The sequence below is a fragment of the Chanodichthys erythropterus genome, chromosome 8, assembly GCF_024489055.1.
Source record: "Chanodichthys erythropterus isolate Z2021 chromosome 8, ASM2448905v1, whole genome shotgun sequence".
Lineage (NCBI taxonomy): Eukaryota > Metazoa > Chordata > Actinopteri > Cypriniformes > Xenocyprididae > Chanodichthys > Chanodichthys erythropterus.
The window spans coordinates 43,291,364-43,316,950 of NC_090228.1; the positions used below are offsets into that span (position 1 = coordinate 43,291,364).

General features: G+C 35.5%; 1 protein-coding gene across 1 annotated transcript; it reads left to right on the forward strand.

The window, feature by feature from the left end:
* Positions 1 to 1,035: 1,035 nt before the first annotated feature.
* On the forward strand, positions 1,036 to 21,034 carry LOC137025282 (zinc finger protein 585A-like). Its single transcript, XM_067393294.1, has 6 exons — positions 1,036 to 1,081; positions 3,462 to 3,608; positions 8,610 to 9,528; positions 13,456 to 13,477; positions 16,913 to 16,997; positions 18,853 to 21,034. Exons 2-6 carry the CDS (start codon positions 3,524 to 3,526, stop codon positions 20,463 to 20,465), a joined length of 2,724 nt encoding a protein of 907 aa, XP_067249395.1. The 5' UTR covers positions 1,036 to 1,081; positions 3,462 to 3,523; the 3' UTR covers positions 20,466 to 21,034.
* Positions 21,035 to 25,587: the final 4,553 nt, after the last annotated feature.

Genomic DNA, 25,587 nt, shown 5'->3' on the forward strand with positions numbered 1-25,587 from the left:
TGAAAAGTTGTGATTTTCTAGGCCGATATGGCTAGGAACTATACTCTCAATCCGGCGTAATAATCAAGGAACTTTGCTGCCGTATCATGGGTGCAATGATAATATGCAGCGTCTGTCACAAATGTCTCCATGGTTGCAAAAATCCTAGTTATGCTAAAAGTGGTACCGCCAGACCCGGAGATCGGCTGAATGGATTCGAAAACGGTAAATCTCAACTGTTTAACTCTAGGGGAGTTGGAAAATGAGTCTGTTTTCAAAAAAGGTGGAGTGTTCCTTTAACTTCACTAATATCAAAACATTTATGTATACTTTTTTGTGCCTGTGATATTATGGGGAGTAAAATGATTTTAATAAAAATATTATTTTCCTTTTTTTTTTCTCTTCAATAAAGGAGTACCTTTTTGTGAATCTGAGCTCTAAAGATATGTTTAATCACATTTTAGAACAAATTCCATTTTTATTAAAGATTATTCAGGGAAATGTAAATCAGAATGTTTAGAAGAATAATGTTAACAATTTTTAATTTAAATGTTACATTCAGACAGTAAAAATTGTTTTTTAAACACACCATAAATGTTATATTCTTTACAGCCCTTTTAATATCATGCATTTTAAGAAAATAAAGTTGATATTTGATTATTTGACTTATTACACTTATATTCTAGGGTGAAGCTGAAATGGAATAAGATTGTGGTATGGATTCCATTTTAGTTAATGATAGTTTTCTGAAACCACAAAATTCCTAAGGAGTTTGAAATATTCAAAAGTTCATTCTAATCCTTTGTAATATAAAGAACAAGATACTCGACCTATCCTTTATTGAGAATTCCACAAATGATTTACAGTTAGTTAATTTAATTGCGAGCAATTCAAACTTGCTTACGTTTAGATAAGCCAGAAGCTTTTGGAAAAAAAAGCTCAGTGGGGGATTCAGTCCTTAAATAAACCCTTTATACTATCATTTGTATATATATGCATTTAACTGATTTTTAGCACGTGAACAAGACTTTTATTTTGGTATGACGACATGATGTCATAAGGCCCTGCCGCACTCATGCTTCAGTGATTCGGCTGGAGAAAGGTTTGTGTTTTTAATCATTAAATGCATTTATATAGAACTGGGAAGTTAATTATTATGGAATGTAACACTAATGTATCTTACAACACAACGAAAGGTTTTAATCATTACATGAGAACATTAAAGGTGTACATAAAGCTCAATTCTCTCCATATATTGTAAAGCTGTTCATCATGAACACACTGTTCGGTCACTGGCTAGCAGTGATTGAGAAACGGAGCTTCATACTACAAATCGCGGTTTCTTAGGGCTCGAATCGCTGCACGTTGAGGTTACATGCTTGTCAAAACTGTAAATGCAAGAAGAACACAAAAGAAACGTGTGTGAAGATAATTCAAACCAACTGCACATGTTTTCATGCATGAATTGTTGAATCACAAAGAATTTTTTTTTTTAATGTTTGTTTTTACATTTGAACAAGTGAAAAATCATTCTTTTTATATGACCTAATAAATAACTGTAAGCATTAAAATAAATTATAAAAGTCTTCAGATTTTATAGTTTATTAAATATTGCTGTTTTATATCATAAATTTTAAAACGTACAAACTAAACTAAAACGTACAAAATAAGGCACAATCTGAATAGCCCAATAGGCACAATATAATACCCTTTGGTGCATGACGTATTTTGTCAAAGAAAAAAAAATGTACAAGAAAATATTTTAAAAATTTGGAGTGTTTTTAAAGGGTTAGTTCAGCCAAAAATTCTGTCATTTATTACTCACCCTCATGTCGTTCCACACCCGTAAGACCTTCTTTAATCTTCGGAACACAAATTAAGATATTTTAGTCGAAATCCGATGTCTCCGTGAGGCCTCCATAGGGAGCAATGACATTTTCTCTCTCAAGATCCATAAAGGTACTAAGAACATATTTAAATCAGTTCATGTGAGTACAGTGGTTCAATATTAATATTATAAAGCGACAAGAATATTTTTGGTGCGCCAAAAAACAAAATAATGACTTATTCAGTGATGGCCGATTTCAAAATACTGCTTCAGGAAGCATGTTCAGAGCGCCAAAGTCACGTGATTTATAACGCTCCGATGCTTCCCTATACTATCAGTCATTGCTCCCTATGGAGGCGTCACGGAGCCATCGGATTTCAACTAAAATATCTTAATTTGTGTTCCGAAGATTAACAAAGGCCTTACGGGTGTGGAATGGCATGAGGGTGAGTAATAAATGACAGAATTTTCATTTTTGGGTGAACTAACCCTTTAACCTCCTATTTAGCTGGAAAAAAAAAGTACCTGTCTGGTTTTCTCAGAATAAAAGGAGTTAACACTTATTTTTAAAGTTTACATTTCAAAATGACAAACTGATACAAAGACACTAATTAAATGGAATTGTATACAAGTTTTTTGGGTATTCATGGTACTACTACTAAGATATTTGGAAACCATTTTGAACCATTTGTCCACTGTAGTGGACGCCATTGTATGTAAGCGTTAAATATTATCTACAAACCGATGCATATCTCACATAAACCATAAATGCTTGAATATGAATATATGTGTGATTTTTGTTCTTTTAGTGCTAATTTTGAGTGTTTTATGAGACAATTTAAGTCCATTAAAGGGATAGTTCACCCAAAAATTTAAATTTGATGTTTATCTGCTTACCTCCAGCACATCCAAGATGTAGGTGACTTTGTTTCTTCAGTCGAACACAAATGATGATTTTTAACTTCAACCGTTGTCGTCTGTCAGTCAAATAAGACAAGTCCAAATTAAACCTTGCGGCTCGTGACGACACATTGATGTCCTAAGACACGAAACGATTGGTTTGTGTGAGAAACTGAACAGTATTTATATCATTTTTTTACCTCTAATACACCATTATGTGAAACTGCATTCAGCATTCGCTTAGTGCGGTCTGATCGCGCTCTGACAGCGGCAGTGTCTCGCACACACTTCAATGAGGGCAAGACATCACTGCCGCTGTCAGAGTGCAATCAGACCGCACTAAGCGAATGCTGAATGCAGTTGGACATAATGGTGTATTAGAGGTAAAAAATGATATAAATACTGTTCAGTTTCTCACACAAACCAATCGTTTCGTGTCTTAGGACATCAATGTGTCGTCACGAGCCACAGGGTTTAATTTGGACTTGTCTATTCAAGTTTTATTTACTCTTATAGTAGAAGTTTCCATCCACTCGCATTATTTGGCTGACAGACTGCAACGGTTGGAGTTAAAAATCATCATTTGTGTTCTACTGAAGAAACAAAGTCACCTACATCTTGGATGCACTGGGGGTAAGCAGATAAACATCAAATTTTCATTTTTGGGTGAACTATCCCTTTAACTCTAGCTCTGACTACTGAGCTAGAGCTGATTGATTGATTTTTCTTTGTTAATTATTCTCATTTTAAACAGGACAGATTGTCCAAACACAGAAAAACTCCTGGTGAAGTGATCCATGTGACACTATTATAAAGATGGAGTTTTTTATAGAGGAGAGTGAAGTCATGATGCATGAAGAAGCACTTGGAGTGGCATATGAAGATATTGAGGAACAAACAGGTCAGTTTCATTCTCAAAGCTGAACTCTTTCACTTGATCCTTATTAAAATGTCCATCTCTACAGAAATGAATGATATTTTATGCATTAAATCAGGAAAAATAATACAGAAGTTGCTGGTACAACAGTTATCTGGAACATTAAACTCAACATCTGCTTTTGAATTGAATACAATGAAAGTCAAGTCACCTTTTATAGTGCTTTTTACAATTCAGATTGTGTCAAAGCAGCTTTACAGTGATAGTGGGAACATAATTTCAGCTGCACAGCAGTTCTAGAAGAAAATGCTGTCATTGTCCAGCTTAAGTAAGTTCAGTATTGATTCATTGTTGTAAAAATCATTAGTTATTAAGTTAGTTCATTTATCTATAGAGCAGCTCTTAAGAACAGTGATACCATCCTCCAGTTCAGTTTGCATACAGTGGTGTCAATGCAAAAAAAAACCCCATCAAGTGTCCCCAACTAAGCAAGCCAAAAGGTGACAGCGGCAAGGAACCCAAACAGGTAACAAAAATGGTGAAGAAAAAAAAACCTTGGGAGAAACCAGGCTCAGTCGGGGGGCCAGTTCTCCTCTGGCCAACAGCGAACAGTGCTTTATTATGATTCAGGCAGTGTTACAGGTCAGAAGTCAGATTGGGTTTGAAACAGTCAAAATATTTAATCCAGTTCAATCCAGTTGAGGATCGTATTCATCACGGCAGTATGGACGGTTTGTTGAGGAACTGTGCCACTGGTTGTCATGTCGATGAGGCCTTCACAGTGGATGATCTATTGTTGACTCAATCACTGCTGACACTTCAAGGCTGCATTGTCATCGTGTCAAGGCGCAGGTCCTCAATCTCAGCTGACTATGGTAAACCTCAGGACAAACAGAGAAACTATTATTAGCATAGATGCCATTCTTCTTCTGATGTAACGAGCACATCTGGTGTTATAGATAGTGTTCCCCGCTCCGGCTGACCTAATTTATGCAGGCTAACAATCCTTTAACGGTTTTGAAAATCTAAATTTATATTGTGTTATGTGTATATAATGAGAAAGAGATGTGTTTTTAGTCTAGATTTAAACTGACAGTTTGTCTGCTTCCCGAACAATTCTTGGAAGACTGTTCTAAAGTTTAGGTGCCAAATAGGAAAAGGATCTACCGCCTGCAGATGATTTTGATATTCTAGTTATCAACTGGCCAGAGCTCGCACAAGTACTGGGAAACTAAACCATTTAGTCCTTGTAAGTAATTAGCAAGACTTTAAAATGTATATGATGTTTAATAGGGATCCAATGCAGTGTTGACTGAAAAAAATGATTCATTCCTATCACTTATTCCTATATCAGTTAGTTCACACTTGTCATGTTTGGTTCGATTAAAATGAACCCTGGTGCGATTGCTCGGTTAGTGGGTCTCGGTTAGATGGGTCTCGGTCCGTTTCCAAACGAAGTCTGGTGAGGTTCAAATGATATGAACGCAGCATGGACCAAAAACAGGAAGATGAGACCCTAAAAAGGAAAGAATCCTCACGCATGTTGGTTTTTCTTGTCATAGTCGCGAGTTTGCCCATCACAGGCATCAGACGCACATCTCCATGCAGCAGATCATGTGTGTGTGTGACGGAGGGATTCCAGCCGCTGTTTTGACTACTTTACACATTTTATAAGCTCTTCACGAGTTCCCAGCTGGCCAAAATACCATCACACAACGAGCGCATTTACCTCAGCACACAACATTGTTTTGGATGTTTGGAAAGTTCCGTCTCAAAATAGGCAATACGTCATAAAATCTGACCAATCAAGTTGTTAATGTATCCCTATGCCTTAAGGTTCGGTATCTTTTGGTTTGGTGATAAAATTGCCAATCTGAACGCTAATCGGACCAGGACTAAATGTTTTTTTTTTTCTTTGGTCCGGACCAAATGAACCAAATGAACCGAACTACAAGTGTGAACACACCCTTAATTATGCAACAGTATCTAAGAAGCACATTTATGTGCTTAAAGCAAACTGTCAAATGTGAATGATCAACTATACATTTGTTGTCTATAATTTGATTTGGTCATCCTCAAAAGTAAGGGTGCTTCCGATCAGGATTTTTGGGGCTGATTAGTTATTATTAACAAAGTATGTTAAGAATGAAAGATTTAGAGATGATAAAGTATCATGAATTGACAAATCTTTATTTACTGGCAAGCAACATGTGCAACATTATCCATTCCTTTTCTCAGAGGTGATTGGGAACAGCTTAGAGCTTAACATATAGCATTCCTGTGAAATTAATAATAACAACAACAACAACAACAAACAAATAATATATAATAATAAAGTCTTTATCGACAGAAATGAATCAAATGTAAAACAACACTGCATAGTCTGTATAAATTAAATGTAGATTAATTCTAATCTACTAAAGAGCAGTGTGTAATTTTCTCTTGTCTTATCGCCTGATTAACTAATGACAGACAACAACAGGAATATTAATCTGTATGGGTGTAACGGTACACAAACATGATGGTTCGGTACAAACCTCGGTATTGAAGTCATGGTTCAATGCAGCAGGGGGGAGAAAACTAAACACAAAATTACTTATCTTTTCTTTATAAATTAAACAGTGGTTGATTAAACAAATTGTGTCTCACTCTTTAAATAAATTCAGTTATAATTAACATTTTAAGGATAAAAAAAACAAATATCTCTGCTAATGCTGTAAACCAGAGGTCTCCAAGCTCAGTACCAGAGGGCCACTGTCCTGCAAAGTTTAGCTCAAACCCCAGTTAAACACACCCGAACCAGCTAATCAAGGTCTCACTTTCAAGCTTTCAAGCCCTTTCTTGCACATTACTATAATGTTAAAGGTTACAATTAACAACAGAACCCAAATTATTAAATTCAGTTGCTAATTATTCTTAGATATAAACAAAAAAAAGCTCCCCTCTAGAGTTCATTTCTCTACTGAACTAACATGCTGTGCACACTAAATGACTTGCCTGAGGTTAATGTAATGCTACTAGATTACTTGTAAATATATCTATGCATAGATTATCAGTTCTTCTGTGCTTTTTCCTGTTGTGGCAATAGGCGAACAGTGTTGTATTACCGCGCTCCGCCTTCTAAATTTGAGTGGGGATTTCCTGTGAATGACTCTATTCGTCTGACTGCATGCACAGAACCGTGACGCCTGTACCATAATGGTTCAGGCCGAATTTATTGACCGTTACACCACTATTAGGCTGCTGACATTTGAAGACAAAATGCATGTATCCAATATACTGTTCCAAATGCAGTTTATTTCCCAAAGAGCTCAGAATGCAGCTGCACAAATGCTAACTCGCCCTGAAATTAGAAATTACATTACTCCATCACTCAGATCATTTCACTGGCTGCATATATCTTTCAGAATTGAAGTTTTTAAATGTCTTCATGGAACTGCCTCAATATACCTTTCTAATTTGTTGAATAAATATACTCTAGCAAGATTGCTCCAAATATCAATTAGTAATTTGTTTGTTGTGCCAAAATTACGGCTAAAAATTGGTGAGTCAGCCTTTAGTCATCTCAGTTCCAAGTTATGGAATTCTCTTCCTGATGACCTATGATCGACTTGCTATGCGCTTTTAAAGGTGCCATAGAATTGAAAATTGAATTTATCTTGGCATAGTTGAATATTAATAGTTCAGTACATGAAAATGAAATGCTCAAGTGTCAAACACTATTATTTCCTCCTCATGTAAATCTCATTTGTTTAAAAGACCTCCAAAGAACAGGCGTATCTCAACATAACACCGACTGTTACGTAACTGTTGGGATCATTAATATGTACGCCCCCAATATTTGCATATGCCAGCCCATGTTCAAGGCATTACACAAGGGCAGCCAGTATTAACGTCTGGATCTGTGCACAGCTGAATCATCAGACTAGGTAAGCAAGCAAGAACAACAGCGAAAAAATGGCAGATGGAGCAATAATAACTGACATGATCCATGATGATATATTTTTAGTGATATTTGTAAATTGACTTTCTAAATGTTTCGTTAGCATGTTGCTAATGTACTGTTAAATGTGGTTAAATTTACCATCGTTTCTTGCTGTATTCACGGAGACAAGAGGCGTTGCTATTTTCATTTTTAAACACTTGCAGTCTGTATAATTCATAAACACATCTTCATTCTTTATAAATCTCTCCAACAGTGTGTAATGTTAGCTTTAGCCATGGAGCACTATCAAACTCATTCAGAATCAAATGTAAACATCCAAATAAATACCATACTTGTGTGATTAGACATGCTGCATGACAAACACTTTGTAAAGATCCATTTTGAGGGTTATATTAGCTGTGTGAACTTTGTTTATGCAATGTATTATAGAGTCGCAAGCTCGGGGGCGGGGAGTGCAAACATTTAAAGGGGACGCAGCCTGAATTGGCGCATATTTCATGAAGCCCCAAAATAGGCAGTTACAAAAGTTAATAAAAAAAAATCTATGTGGTATTTTGAGCTGAAACTTCACAGACACTTTAAGTGGACACCTTAGACTTATATTACATCTTGTGAAAAGGCATTCTAGGGCACCTTTAAAAAGTATCTCAAAACATGTTTGTCAGATATCCTTTGTTTTGGTTTTGTAAAGTAAAAAAACACTTTAATCTTTTCTGAATTTCATTTGTTGACTCCATCCATCTCGTTAAATCCTGGGATATGCAGTATATTTTTTGACTTCCTATTCCCAACCACAACAAAGGTAAAAACCGCCTGCTCCATGAGATTTTTATTGGGACACACAGAATACCAATCACAATGCAGTCCTCTAGGTTTTATAAGGGTTTTGATAAGTGTCTGTTTGAGAGTACATGTCCTAATGAAGTAGAGTTGACTAATTGAGTGTTTCTTTTAACTAATTGTTAAGACCTGTTTCAGTACCCACTAATATTGGATCCAGCATACATGTTGGATCTGATGCTTTACAAGCCTAAATGTTTTCATGTCTGTTAACTAGTTTTTGTTTCTTTTTACCCTAGACCTGATTTTGCTGACTGTGGAGAGGGAAGATCTGAATGAAATAGAAAAGAATTGTCAGGAATTGTCAGGATTTCATGAAAAATCTCTTACTTGCTCACAGACTCAAATAACAGGAAGTAAAAATCTTGAAGTTCAACCTGGAGAGAGCCCTTTCACCTGCCAGCACTGTGGAAAAAGTTTCAATAGAAAAAGAAACCTTAACATCCACTTAAATATTCATTCTGAAAAGGATCCGTTCATATGCCCTCAGTGTGAAAAGACATTTACACAGAAAAAATACCTTACTGCCCACCTAAGAATCCACAATGGAGAGACCCCATATACCTGCAAACTGTGTGAGAAGAGTTTCTCACTAAAAGGAAATCTTAAAACTCACATGAGAATTCACACTGGAGAGAAGCCATTCATATGTGCTCAGTGTGGAAAGAGTTTTAAGCAGAAAAGAGACCTTAATGTCCACATGAGAATTCACACTGGAGAGAAGCCTTTTGTCTGCGAACAATGTGGGAAGAGCTTCACACACCAAGAAAGTTTTAAGATTCACATGAGAATTCACACCGGAGAGAAGCCTTTCACATGCGATCAGTGTGGAAAGAGTTTCAGATATAGAGACAAGCTTAATAATCACATAAGGATTCACTCAAGGGAGAACTGTTTCAGATGTCCTCACTGTGAAAAGAGTTTCACAGAAAGGAATAATCTTATGAGTCATGTAAAAACTCACACTGGAAAGAAGATTTTCGTGTGTCATTACTGTGAAAAGATTTGCTCAAAGAAAACAAACCTTGAGAATCACATAAGGGTTCACACTGGAGAGAGGCCTTTTACTTGTCTTCAGTGTGGAAAGAGTTTCAGACTTAAAGGAAACCTAAATGCTCACATGAGAATTCACACTAGAGATGCCTTACAAGAGTCTTAGTGAGAAAAGATTTTCACATCTCTCTCAGACCTGAAACGTCATGTGCAAACTCATTCTTAAAAGAAATTGCAGTGTTCCTCAGTGCGACTAAAGGTTTAGAAAATGGAGCAATTTGAACAATCATCTGCACGTTCACTCTGGAGGAAGGCAGTTCAAAATATCAAACGTAGAGATATGCTTATACAGATAATGTTATGTAAATGTGAGAAAATGCATATCTGTCTGAAAAATCAAGGCTACTTTCACATCACAACTGAATGTGGGTCATATCTGATTCATTACCACTTATTTTATTGGTATTAACTTATATTTAAATTCTTGACCTCTTTATATTATACCTTGTGGCTTTTTATTTTCTTGTAATGGCTGAGACAAATCAAACACAAATATTTGTTATATTTAACAAATAATATTTAAAACCCAGCACCAAGGTGTCTGCGACCAGCCTCAAAGTATAGTAACTAGACCTCTGGCTGCCATGGTTTTATGGTTTTAAAGAATGCAGAACTCTGCTCCAAACTCACTCGAATCAGGCCAAAGTGAAGTCACAAAGCCTGTAAAAACAGACTCTTCTACTTAGACAAACTGTTCTATAAATGAAAATACATCCCAGGACATAGTGTGAATGGTTATTACTGTCATGTGTAGTGTCTTTTTGTATGGTGTTTTGTTTTATGAAAACATTATGATAAAATAACGGTTATTGTAACCTCGCCTATACCAAGTTTGGGGACTACGAGTTTGTATTTAGAAGATTTAAATTATTGTATATGATATGTTGATACCTGTGCAACATATTAGTATTACATCAATCCAGTTACATATGCAAATGCCCTGCTAGAAGGACAAAGGATCGTAAAACTCCCCACAGAGAAATTTCCCGCTCATCTCATTGGTTAGGTTAACCCTAAAAGCCAGAACACACCAAGCCGACGGCGACGAAAGCAGGGTTGGCTCACATCGGCAGCGTCTGGGTCCAAAGTTGGCCTGAGAAACCAAACCAACGCTAGACAGCCGACGGCCAAGTAGCACGTCAGTTCTGTGTCTGCGTAAGATGTAATGCCTTTCCGAACCAGCAGGTGGTAGTATCTGAACGGCCAATCAGAATGATCAGACCGACGAGCTCCGACGGCGATTCATAATGTTGAATCGGCCGAAAAAAGCAGACAAGGACCAACTTCAGATGACGGTGCGGAACACACTGAGAAAACTTAGTCGGCCGACAAACAAAAACTGCCCCATGACCGACCGTCAGCTTGGTGTGTTCCTGCCTTAGGGTTAAAATCTGGGAGAAGTCGCACCTCTTTTCAAGCGTGAGTTTAATATATTCTAACTGACCCCCCAGAGTTTTTTTTAGGCGACAGTTATTTCGAACTTATTGTTTCCATGGCGACGCGTCGTGCGTGTCACGAGCGCTGAACGCAGCCACAATAACACTATGACAGATGGATCGCTATTAATTTGATATTTCAATTCTCAAATATGTATAAGTGAGTGTTTTGTCGTTTAAAAACCTTTATCTTTATTATAATGAGTCCTCTCAATCGGATTTAAAGCAGGTGAATTCATCAGTTTCTCCTGAAATATATGCAAGTAAGTGGCTGGTGAACCAGAAGAATAATAGAGTAAACTTTATAGTTACTTATAGGCCCATTATGTGTGTCTGATATGAATAAATGTCAGCAAATTATATTTTAATTCACTGTTATTGCTGCTTCCACTGTCTTGACATCAGTGTGTATTTTATAAACTCTAAATGTATTGTTTTAATGGTGCTTATGTGTATTTAAATGTCTAAAACCTTAAAAGAAACATTGTGGCTGAAAACACTGCATAGTTGTGAAATGACAATAGCTGCGCGCATCCATCTTGCAGCCAAAGTGCAGTTTGAATCTGGCAGTTATGTGACATCGCTGAACGTTTGAAATCCCATATGTGGGACCGTACCGCTCAAAGGGTTAAAGAGCCATACACATGCCTGTTCCTCTTGCTCTCGGTATCTCTTGGTTGCTGTGAGGCCTCAACCTGCACTCCAGCCATGTGCTTACCTAGGAGTGAGAGGGAGAACTCTTTCCCAACTACAATAGTCAAAATAACCATGCAAGTTTGTTGTAATTTCTTCATTCAACGCAGGAGAAATCGATTGCAACTTCAACACCATCGATTCACGGAATCACCAAAAACCTGTTCAGAACAACAGACTGCTTCTACTGCAAAAGATATGCAAGTAAAGAATATTTTAACTAAACAGAGATTTATGATAAGCAGTAAAATCCTCAGAATAAACTGATGGACTCTTTTCCATAGCTTCATTCCCTGTTCCCCTTTCCGGCTTCATTCTGTCAAGTTCCATCTTACTCATGTACGTGTGTTTTTGTTTGTTAGATTAGTTGTGTTTGTGATTTAGATGATAACATTTGTGCACAATACATATTTGGTTCTGAGTCCCTGCCTGCGGATAAATGTCACTTAAATGATCTATCTTGTTACACGCTCTAAGTGCTGTAAATGCTAAGCTAGAATTATTTTTCTGTGGCCATGAAAAATATCCTTTTCTGCAAATTAATTATAATCAATATTAAGTGTTCACAGGATGAACTGTTAACTGATAACAATGTTAATGTACCTACATCAAGTTAATCTGATCCAAATATTCATATTTAAATCATGTTAATTATTTTTTTCTTTTAGCTAATTTACTACATTATTTTGTGCATAAGTACACCAGTGGCCACACTTGATCATCTTCTTTGTTATAATTTCAAATATTGAGCAGTTGTGGGAGTGCCCTCTAATGTCAATGCATGTCATATGATGCCTCTGAATTAAAATAATAGGTAAACTTCTATCTTGTTGTGAATGCCAAATTGTAACTGAAAGATTATAAATAAAAGGACAAACTGAATGAAATGAACATTGTACTTGTGTTACTTGCTCATTCTAGGTGTTTCTAGCTTAAGTTATCAATTTAATTTTTATACGTTTGGTAGAGTTACGGTACTCAGACTCGAGTCCAATTTTGTCTCGGATTTGTCATGCACTCCGGTGAATTTGTACTTGACTTGACATGGACTTGGATATTTTGGACTCTGCACACTAATAGCACAACAAACAGATGTAGCATATAAACCACACTGACTGGCAGGACCAGCGACATACTCTGGTGAGGCGGAGGAATGCAGCGGGTTCATGTTACAATGCTCTCTCTTCTTTGAAATGCAGCCGCAGCTGTTCCCCAATGACCTTGCGAAGATCGCATACATAATCTCGCAGCTGACAGAAGATGCACTGCATGTGGGATGCAGGGAATTTTTCTTGTTTTCTGGGCAAAAAATAACAATAGAAATTGAATTTTGCTTAGAACAAGCAAAATTATAAAAAAAAGATTTAAAAAAATAATCTTTTTGTTTGGGACAAAAACAAGATTTCAAATAGAAACAAGATTATTTTTCTTACCCCATTGCCAGAAATTTTTGCTTTTTAAGTACTCAGGATTACTATTTAACAACTAAATGATTTCAAGTGTGTATTCTAAACTACACATTTATTTAAGTTGAGCTAAGATGTCATTTTCTGTTTGCAACTTAGAATTTCTCAGTTGTATTTACTTGAACAGCAATCCAATGTACTTAACCAATTTAAAACCATGCAAACCCGTTGCTTTAAAAAGACCAAGTGTTACTCCAATAACTTAAGTTAAATTTTATACTACAACAAATAAACACATGGATGGTCTACACAAGTTTGTGTTTGCTCATATAATTAAATTTCTAAAAGTCACTTTAATTTGACCAGTTTAAAATTTGATTATAGTACAATAATCTACTTCAAAATAAATCAAATAATACAAAGCACAAGAACAAACCTCTTCCGGAAGCTTAAACTTGCTGCGTAACCAACGAGGTTCATTCTCATGTGTTACGCAGTACGTTTGAGCTTCCGGAAGAGGTTTGTTCTCTTGTGCCATTCTGGTTCTGTTGCATTTCTGCTAAAGTTCGCTGATCAATGTTTATATGTAAACAAATAAATTGGTTCATCATAAAAAGAGTTTCTTGAGAAAACCTGGACTAAAGTATCTTACTGTAAAAAGAGCTGGCCACTGCTCCTTCAATGTTTTCACTGGAGTTTCTGCATCCACAATCTTATGTCTCCTCACTGAGAAGGTCTGGTCCATCTTTCATAAAATGAGAGTCCCACTGGGGTTGTTTTTTTCATTTCTTCAACCAGGAGCTTCCTAGGCCTTCATTGCCAGCAATAACACTCCCTTTCCAATGCCCAGAAAGCTACTAAAAACATTTTTAAAACAGTTCATGTGACAATAGTTGTTTAACCTTAATATTATAAAGCGACAAGAATACTTTTTGTATGACAAAAATAACAAAATAGCGACTTTATTCCACAATATCTAGTGATAGGCAATTTCAAAACACTGCTTCATGAAGCTTCAAATCTTTACAAATCATAGGTTTCAAATCAGTGATTTAGAGTGTGTATCAAACTGCCAAAGTCATGACGTAACAAAGCCTCGTTTACTGAAATCATGTTATTTTGGTGCTCTGAACCACTGATTCGAAACAAATGATTTGTAAAGATTCGAAGCTTAAGCTTTTTGAAGAAAACGGAAAGTGCGGTTTTGGGGGAACCACTTAGAAGAAGGCGATCATTTGTTTATATGAAGCATATACATTTACATTTTTTCTCTAGATAAAACACTTATTCCTCGTCTGGTATCGTTTAAAGCCCTTTGAAGCTGCACTGAAACTGTAATTTTGACCTTTAACCATCTGGAGGCCATTGAAGTCCACTATAAGGAGAATAATCCTGGAATGTTTTCCTCAAAAACCTTAATTTCTTTTTGACTGAAGAAAGAAAGACATGAACATCTTGGATGACATGGGGGTGGGTAAATTATCAGGAAATTTTTATTTAAAAAGTGAACTAATCCTTTAATATGTGCTGTGGGGAAGGGGTTATTACATTACTATAAAGTACATTCAGAAGTACAATAATATAAACAAACAAAAAAACGTTCAGCCAGGAGGTTGGACAACAGTTACAGAAATAATTTTCTTGTTATCTGAATGGTTTTCTTAAAAGGCTATATATTTCTTGTTCAAGAATAAAAAAAAAAACATGTTTGGTTTTACTTTATATTTGCATTTATGTACATGATTAAATATTTAGACTTCAGTTTCTCACTAAGTCAGAAAACATCTTGAGAAATGAATGCATTGGAAGATTCAACTTGAAAGCATCTGGACCATATTGCATCTTTGCAGGTAATGTGTGTGGATCTCGCGCTCATGTGTTGAAGGTTTTGATGCTGTTTTCACTCCATATAATCCTAAACGGCTTGATTACTTTGTTCAGGTGTGTTTGATTACAACATGTGCTGGACAGTTGAGTATTCCTCGCTTAGAAACTACACTGTCCATGAAACCGGACCAGTATGCAATGCTTTGGCAAATGTATTAACCTGTTAAATGTCTTACAAGTAGACATGCTTTAAAAATGTTGACTCTAAAATAATGTTCTGTGTTGGACAGGCGCTCATCTTCACACAACTCCTGACTCTCACATTTTCGAAAGTTGTCTGAGATCCCCATTTTTCTGCAAGCATCTGCCCTGTCATCTTTGCCTGGTCAAAAGCATCATGATACTCAGACAAGCTCCGAATGGCATTGTCCTTCTGTATGTCAGCGTTTGTAGCTTGAAGCATTGTAGATACAGCATTCACACTCTCCAAAATTATAGTCTACAGACAATTACATATTACAAATAAAACAAGACTATTCATTCTGTGGAATATTATTAATGGTGTCCTCAAAGTATTGTATGATATACAATCTTGCTTGCTACTGACTTTTGATAAAACTGCTGACACCAAGGCAAAGGTGGATGTGCACATTTAGTATATATAAAAAATGGTCGACAGTAAGCGGTAGAGCATGAATGATGTGTGATTTCGTATCTCAAATTTTTAGGTCTAATAAAGAATGAATTTAGGTCTTCGTCTATTAAAGAGCAGAGCTGAATTTAAAACATACTGTTTGTGGAACAGGGTTAGGAAAGCAATAATCATTTATCTTTTCCTAAAATTCACTTAAACTTACAATCGTTCTGGGTTTGTGCCAGTTCTGCTCAGTTTCAGTACAGTGAACTGGGGGAACACAATTCAAACTTCAGTTTTAAATGTACATTGCATATATAAAAATATATTTGTACTAAACGTAATTTGCCAGATGTTTTATTACTTCACAGGATAATCGAAAATGTATGAAATCATTTTAAATTAGTGTGAAATAAATTCATGTAAGTATTTCCTTGATTTAGGCCTACAGCTGTACAATTTTAAACATAGAAAAATACATTTCTACTAAATAAAAGGGTTATTAACCAAATGTTTTATTTCCATACAGGGTAATCAACAGTGAATTAAATCAGTGCTAAACAATATAATGCAATGGTTTCTGGTTTGTTAATAAAGGGTCAAACATGACTTTTCTAAGACAGAATCTGCTCGTTTATTGATATTGTTCATTATATTCACCACTTTTATTTTGATCTGACATCGTGACGCCACAGCGTTGCGCCGCGCTCCAGTGTTTGTTGTGATTCGGCTGAAGAAAGGTTTGTGTTTTTAAGCATTTAAATCCATACAACACGTTCAGGAAATTCTTGTGGCTTTTAAAATGAATTCAACGTTATTGAAGGTAAAATTGTAATGCTTTACCTAACATTTATGAACGTTATTTTGTGTGAGGAAAGTGTATCCACACCCGAGTAACAGAAAAGGTGCGTCTCAATTCGCTCCCAATATATTCTGAATCAGTTTATCATAAACACGAGTTTGGTCTCGTAGTGATGAGAGAAGTAGAGCTTTTGGAAAATCGAAATCAAATACTTTACTACCTATTATGCGAAAAACAGTACGTCAAAAGAGTATGTCCGAATTTCAAGTAAATTTAAATGTATTGCCTAATCGGACAGTAAGCGAGTCAATTGAATCACGGAGACCTGCTGGTAAAAACTGTAAATGAAACGAGAACACGAATGTGTGAAACTTTTACAAACCAACTGCTAATGTTTTCATGAAAGTGCAATTTATTAAATATAATCTACAAATTATTGAATACTAAAGATGCATAATAAATACTAAGTGTCTGTATAATGTTGTTAATTTGTAGTTTACTTTTGAGTTTTTTTTTTTTTTTTTGCTAATCGGGTAATTTAAGGCCATTAACACTCACTTTAACTGAACTAGAGCTGGTTGAGACTCACGCAGAGATTTAGTGTGGATTTATTGTTCTTTCCGTTAATTATTCTCATCTTAAACAGGACTGATGGTGAAGCGACTGAGATTCACGTTACACTATTATAAAGATGGCATTAATTAAAGAGGAGAGTGAAGACATGAAGATTGAAGAATCATTCAGAGTGAAACAAGAAGATACTGAGACACAAACAGGTTGGTTTCATGCACAAAGCTAAATTGAATCATTTGACCCTCATAAAATGTTCAACATATTAAATTGATATTTTTGAAACACTAATGCTGCCTTCAAGTGCATTCACTATTACAACATTTCACACAAATTTAGAAAAAAATAATATGGAAGTAGCTTATACAGCATTACATTTAAAGGTGCCATCAAATGGAAAATTGAATTTACCTTGGCATAGTTGAATAACAAGAGTTATTATATATATGTATATATATGTATATGTATATATGTATATATATGTATATGTATATATGTATATATATGTATATGTATATATGTATATATGTAAATATGTATATATATACGTATGTATATATATATATATACATATATATATTTATATATATATATATATATATATATATATACACAAAATATATATATATATATATATATATATATATATATATATATAATATATACACAATAAATATATATATATATATATATAATATATACACAATAAATATATATATATATATATATATATATATATATATATATATATATATATATATATATATATATATATATATATTAGCTCAAATTGAGTAAAGAGCTTACCAGATTGTCTGACCTCTTCACTCACTTTCTTCCAAGCAAGATCCTTTTTATTCCTGTTTCTGTAAAAGTACGAAGATGTATCATACAGCTCCAGGTATCCACATACAGCGACGATGATTTTGTCCTCCATTGTTGTTTCGGATTTCTGCCTTCACTCGCTACGTCGTAATCACATCACTGCTAGAGCAAGCTCCTGATTGGTTAACGCGACACAAATATTCGCCAAAGTTTAGACTTTTCAATTTGCCTGAAACGCTCAATGCGTGCCACAGGATGTCTATCACGTCTTTGCATTGACTTAACATGTAAATCATTCGCGTCTGGTGTGAACACACCATAAGAGGAGTGTTTAGAGCATGTTACGCCTGCCATTTTTAAAAAGCTGTGTACACCGCCTATATATTTACTTCACAAATTAACTCTACAAACGTGATAGATGGGCCTCAATACGCTGAGAAAATCCAGTGTGACTTTGAGCGGACAAAGCGAAACATGATTATGTATTTCTGATCAGCCAGCAACACTGAACATCAACCACACGGCAAAAGATGATACTTTTTCAAATACTGTCTACTTTTGTTGTATAACAGTTCTAGCTAATAATGTATTAGACAGGACTGTTAAACTAATGAAAACGGAGAATGTGAGCGCTGTGTGCTCAGGCTTTGGCCAAGCTGTTCTCAGTGCTGTCAAAATGTCTACCAAAATAAAAGTCACAACAAGCGCAGCTTGCGTCACTTCAGAGTTCCTACTAGTGGTGCGAATGCAACTAGGAAAATGGCCCTAGGTGAACAATAGTTCCCGGGTAACCACCCTGGTGTCTAATTCCTACAGCAACCCGGTGTGAGTACCCCTATTATTATACCTACCATGCATATGTTTGGTTAGCTTTTTTTTTTTTATTTAAACAAAAAAACAATGTATAGTTGACATTGTTTTCAGCTTGTTTTTTTTTTATATATATATATATATATAAATATGACAGTTACTTCAAAAATGGTATATGGTATTAGCTTTATGGTATAAATCTATTCAAAACACAATTCAATGTACATTGTGATAACTGTAATTAATAACTGCAATTTCAGTTTCAAGGGAATAATCAAAAATTACGATTATTTTGTCATAATCATGCAGCCCTATTCAGTAGCTTAGTGCATATAGAATCTAGCATACATGTTGTTGGTTTTGATGCTTTGTTGATTTATGCCATTAAACTGGGGTTAACTTGTATCTTTCTATTTTTTACCTTAGATCTGATGGCACTGAAAGATGAGAGTGAAGTACTAGATGAAATGGAAAAGAAAGATCAGTATGAAAAACATGACTTCATAAGTGGAAAAAGATCATTTAGTAACTCACAGACTGAGAATACTTCCTCTCAAAAAGGATCTCCAAAGACTGGGACTACACGTTATTTTACCTGCCAACAGTGTGGAAAGAGTTTCAATCAACATGGAAGTCTTACTGTCCACATAAGAATTCACACTGGAGAGAAGCCTTTCACATGCAAACACTGTGGAAACGGTTTCAATCAACGTCGAAACCTTATAGTCCACATGAGAGTTCACAATGGAGAGAAGCCTTACACCTGCCAACAGTGTGGAAAGAGTTTCAATCAGCTTGGAAACTTTAAAGTCCACAAGAGAGTTCACAATGGAGAGAAACCTTACACCTGCCAACAGTGTGGAAAGAGTTTCACTCAAAAAGGAAGCCTTAAAAAGCACATGAGCATTCACACCGGAGAAAAGCCGTACAATTGCCAAATGTGTGGAAAGAGTTTTACTCAACAAGGAAGCTTTAACAGGCACATGAGAGTTCACACCGGAGAAAAACCTTACACATGCCCTCAGTGTGGAAAGAGTTTCAGTCAAAAAGGACATCTTAAAGACCACATAAGCATTCACATTGATACAAACTCCTTCACCTGCCAACAGTGTGGAAAATGTTTTAACAGAAAAACCAACCTTGAAGTCCACATGAGCATTCACACTGAAAATAGCTCTTTCACCTGCCAACAGTGTGGAAAAAGATTTAACAGAAAAAAATACCTTAATTCCCACATGAAAATTCACTCCGGAGAAAAGCCTTACTTGTGTCCTCAATGTGGAATAAGCTTCAACCAAGTAGGAAACCTTAACAGGCACATGAGAATTCATACTGGGGAAAGCCCTTTCACTTGCAAACAGTGTGGAAAATGTTTCTCTGGAAAAGGAAGCTTTGAAAGGCACATACGAATACACACTGGAGAGAAGCCTTACACATGCCCTCAATGTGGAAAGAGTTTTACACTTAAACCAACTCTTAATATCCACATGAGAACTCACACCGGAGAGAAGCCTCACACCTGCAATCTGTGTGGAAAGTGTTTCACTGATAAAGGAAACCTCAAAGTGCACATGAGAATTCACACTGGAGAGAGCTGTTTCACTTGCCAAAAGTGTGGACAGAGTTTCACTCAAAAAGGAAATCTTAAAAAACACATGAGGATTCACACCAAAGAGAAGCCTTACACATGCAAACTGTGTGAAAAGAGCTTCACAGCAGCACTAAACCTAAAACGACATTTGCAAACTCATTCTGGAAAGAAACTGCAGAGTTCTGAATGTAGTAAGAGGTTTAGAAAAAGGAGAAATTTCAAAAATCACTCATCTATTCACTCTGGAGGCAGGCCATTTAATTGTGATCAGTGTAATAAAAGATTTATTTTGCCTTTACACTTACAGATACACTTAAAAAGTCATGCAGATGTGAAACCACATTCTTGTTCTTTGTGTGGAAAGAGTTTCAAATGGCTCAGCAATTTAAAATGGCACCAGAAAATACTCATCTGTGTAAAATCGAGGCTGCATTCACACCGCAAATGAATTTGGACCAAATCTGAACGTTCCTATTAAAGTGTGAGAATTAATTTGTGCTAGACAACAGAAGCTCAAAGTTCTGACAAACTATTTGCATTCACTGATAACTCAACACATTGCATGATTTAAAGAATTAGTTCACTTTGAAATGTCCACTTACTCACCCTAGATGTATATGACTTTCTTCTTTCTGATGAACACAATCTGAGTTATATTAATAAATATCCTGATACATCTGAACTTTATAATGGCAGTAATGCACTACCAAAAAAGTCTGAGCTGAAGAAAGTGTCTCCATCCATCATAAATGTGTACTTCACACAACTCCGGGAGGATAATAAAGGCCTTCTGAAGTGAAGCAATGCATTTGTATAAAATAAAAAATCCATATTTAACAAGTTATGAAGTAAAATATCGAGCTTCCACTAGACCACATTCTGCAAATTACGAAGAAAGTGTAAAACTCCAGCAAGTTAGAAAGCTTAGGCTACGTCCTACGCCTTCCCTATTCAACTTACGGAATTGACGCAACGCCAGTTCTGTTTTTTCCGTAATTTTAAAACAGAAGGCGGTCTGGCAGAAACTATATATTTTGCATTATAACTTGTTAAATAACTTGTTCAATGTATTTCTGTATTCAGATAAGCACTTTCATGAGTCCATTTCTCGAAAGTGTTTATCTGAATACAGAAATAAAAATTATCTTTGTCAGTATCGCATTTTTTCTTTCACTCTCACTCTTTGTGATGATGTAAAAGGTTTCCTGTGTTATAGTTTATTGACTAGTTATCTGTTGATTATTTGCAACAATATAATTGGAAACTGAACATTTGTTACTTGTGCATTTATTGTTGAAGTAAAGAGAAAAATATTGTAACCGGTGGCTATCGGGTTTATTGAAATTGACCAGTGTTCACGCCTGAACATTTTGATTTAGGTCAAGTTTGTTTAATTTGTTTTAATTCTTATTTCTGGGTGTCGCCACCGTTGTACTATAAAGGCATGATAAAATGCATAAATGCAGCATGACCATCTGGGCAACTCCAAAGAGCCTGAACCTCTGAAGGAAATACATTTTTTGTTTGGCATGTTATAACAATAGGTTATAATGGGGCTGGATGATTAACCGAAATTCAGAACCTCTAACTGACATAATTTTCCCATGTCGGTCATTTTGGGTTTTGAATATTGTTAATACTTTCCGCTTAAAAACTCTGCCCCCGTTCCGTCAGCGGCATGGAAGCAACACAGAGGCGAACTCAAACGCCAAGTCAAAACAGAGACGATCCGAAGTGCAATCACTTTTGAGTCCTTACGAAAGTTTAACAATTGTGTGTTTGAAGGCTTGCCAATTTGAACGTGATTTTAGATCATAATATGAGCTGATTTATCTGTATCTTATTTACAACGAGCAGAAATCTGTAACAAATCTGTATGAACCATCTATAAAATAACTGCTGAAAGTGAGCTGTTATGTCGGAGCACTCTTTCATTAGGAGAAAATATCCAACCTTTAATAGTCAAGCATATTTACAATACAAAGAAAACAATCATTCATAAATCAAAATCGAGTTAAAAATGTTTAGTTAAGGTTTTGATTTTAGGTCTTATGGTCCAGCCATAGGTTCTAATCAATAAGCCCAATGTAATCAATGGCTCTATGTAAGAATGACGGCTAGTGGTTGAAATGGGTACTGCAGTTCAAATTCAAAATATTGTTTGCCCTGCCCCCTCCTCCTCAGGATCGACGCTCTCGTGGGTTGCCAGTTTGAAGACATGCGACGGGAGTGACAATGGAAGGCGAAGTGACTTACACACTGTAAAATAATTAGTTGATTTATGATGAGTTGATATCGCGTTTTAATATGCTCCCGTTTATAGAGATTTTGTAGATAGATGCTGAAGCTTTTTAGGTCAGGTAGAATCTGCGATCTCTGACCCAGTTTGTTCACTGGCTTCCATGGCTGCAATTCACTGTGTGTTTTTCCAATAGAATCTGTCTGTGGACTGCAAGAGTGGGGTGTAACAAGAAAGGGGCGTAACTTGTTGAGGGGCGTATCTTGAAGTTGTCCAATTCACACAGAACCATGCGAGATGCCAAAACGAAATGTCGGCAAGATAAATCGCTACAGAATCGTACTACTTATAAATGGTTTAACATTATTTGTCTTAGGGGCCGTTCACACAGAACTTGTTTTTCTATTCCAATGCGCTACTTTCCCATTGTTTTTCTATGTAAACACACGCTTGAGGGACGTGCGTCTTTTGCAGCCCCGCGTATTTAAGACGCCGTGTCAAGTTAAAAGAATTTCAACTGATCTTCAAGCAGGGGATGGATGAAATATTCTGAAATGTGATGCCACCTGTTTCCTCCATAATTATGCACTTTAGTTATTGACTGAAAAAAACTGGTCTTAAGGGGGTCGCACACTGGACGCGAAGCTCGGCGCCGCACAGCGTCACGTCTCTGACAACTCACAGGTATCGCACACCGGCCGCGCACATTATATACGTGCGAGCTCAATTTTGACTCGACTCCTGATAGAAGAGCTGCACAATGGGAGTGTTTAACGTCAACAGGGAAACGTTACATGCCTATGCTTTAATATTTCGCACTGGGGTAAGTGTACATGGAAAAATGGCACAACAAAGCAAAAGGAAAGAAAAGGCTACGTTTATTATACATTTTTAGATTTTATTCAAGCTGTTAAACTTCAGAATGTGAAACTGATGTATCTTGCAGCACAGGGTGAAGTCAGTATGTACATTAACGACGATTTGAGAGAAATATAATATACATTTAATGTAAAACAATGTACATGGCGCTCTGTGGCGCGGCAGGATTTTAAACAACTTTCTGAGTCGTTGCTGGGTGCCGCGGACAGGCGCCGAATGTCGCCGCCGGTGTGCGTACTCTCATAGAAAACAATGCGTTCGAATTTTAAAGACATGGCGCGGTGCTGCGCCGAGCTACGCGTCCGGTGTGCGACCCCCTTTAAGCTGAACGATGACACTATTGTCTTTTTAATGCTGCATTAAAGGAGAATTGTTTGCATCGTTTAATAATTTAATATGGTCGCTTGACTAAAAAATCCAACATAATTATGTATTCAACCTGCCATTTTTCAATAATATATATGAAAGTCTATTAAGAAACTTTTATTCCTTATATAAAAAAGGACGTCTGAATCAATAACTTATTTCTTAAACTAAGCTTAAATGAACTGACATTAAGCTACTTTTGAGAAAGTATTTATGAATTTATTTGTCAACACAGATGCACACACATTCACATTGGTCACCGGTCTCTCTCCCTCAAAAAAACAAACAAACAAACAAACAAAAAAAAACATTCCAATAAATGTTTCATATTTGGTAACAAGTTACAGCATTAGGTGTCATGAATTAACAATGAATATTAATGTTTTACCATAAAAAAAGCACATAAAACATCAAACCAAATGTTTAAGACAATTTTTCCATTTCAACATATTTCATTTTGACTTAATAATGAACAAATCACAGGCACAATGAGGTCTTCTTGTTGTCTTCTTGTTTAAGCTGTTTACTTCAACCTTAAAAACAAGAAACAACAACAAACAAACAAAACACTTTACAATAAGTTACAGCATTAGGTGTCATTTATTAATGAACAATCATGTTTTACCTTTAAAAAAAAGGCACAGTGGTCACAGATGCGATGATGGGCTCAGAGCAGGTACAATGAGGTCTTTGATTTATTTGACTTCTTGTTTAAGCCGTTTACTTTAACCTTTACAATTAAAAAAAAACAAACAAAAAAAAAACAACTACAATAAGTTACAGCATTCGTTGTCATAAATTAATGAACAATTATGGTTTAAAGAACTGAATCTTGGTTACTGTTAAGGTACAAATTGATTAAAGGGTTAGTTCACCCAAAAATGAAAATGCAGTCATTAATTACTCACCCACATGTCGTTCCACACCCATAAGAGCTTCATGCATCTTCAGAATACAAATTGAGATATTTTTTATTTTGCACACAAAAAGTATTCTTGTCGCTTAATAAAATTAAGATTTAATCACTGCAGTTACATCAACTGTTTTTCTGGAACTTGGATGTGGTAAATTCATTGCTTTCAATAGAGAATAAAAAAAAAAAAAAACATTTACTCAAAAAAATCTTAATTTATGTGAAGATGAATGGGGTTGAAATGACATGACACGAGGGTGAGTAATTAATGAGAGAATTTTAATTTGTGGGTGAACTAACTAACTTTGGTTGAACTAGGGAGTCTCTTATGTTGATATGAAAAATCAGGTACATTTAGTAACATAGCAGGTGTGTAGCAACTCATGAAATAACTGCACATATTGTAATAAGTATTACATTATTATTGTAACATGTTCATAATGTAATAATTTTCTCAAAAACTAATAAAATCTTGCTCAATGTAATGTTTACATTATGAGAAATTTATTACATTATGAACTCACCAAAAACATGTAATTTTCATAATTATAATAGTTTTTCTAAACAAAAAATATTCCTTTACAGTACTTTTTAACACTGTACCTATTCGTTGAATATTCATGCTATTATTATTCTTATATTTTTATTATACAAAACACTTACTGGAAGACTACACAAAGAGTCACAGCACTAAGGCTGGATCCATGTTGGAGGGATGTGGAGATCAATTATAAAAACATCTTTTCCCTGTAGAAAGTAAAAATTACACATTTTTAGTAAAATACTAAAAATTATTAATTTTTCTTGGGGGAAAAAAAAAACATGTCAAACATACATACCTGCTTCTGTATCATTGCCTTGACAAGTCTCAAACAAGCATTTCCCACCTATAATTATGCATAGATTTGTCTCCAAAAATATCTTAACACAGCACAAATAGGGTACTTAATACTCACCATAGAATCCATGTACTTTATTTTTCCAAAGGAAATGAGATTCTCTTTTGTCAAGCATGTCTTACCATCTTTCACTATGATTTCATCCTTTGGTCTTCGATCATCCAAAACATAGTTTACCTACAGATCACATTTTTTAAACATGAAATCAAACTAATGAAATTAAAAAAAGGTGCAATATGTAATATTTTACCGTAAAATATCCAAAAACCACTAG

Bases quoted from the DNA above. Each gene is read 5' to 3' on its own strand.
- LOC137025282 (XM_067393294.1), top strand. From the start codon at position 3,524: ATGGAGTTTTTTATAGAGGAGAGTGAAGTCATGATGCATGAAGAAGCA. The intron at 3,609-8,609 runs GTCAGTTTCATT...TTTTTACCCTAG, and splicing joins AGATATTGAGGAACAAACAG to ACCTGATTTTGCTGACTGTG. The intron at 16,998-18,852 runs GTTGGTTTCATG...TTTTTACCTTAG, and splicing joins AGATACTGAGACACAAACAG to ATCTGATGGCACTGAAAGAT.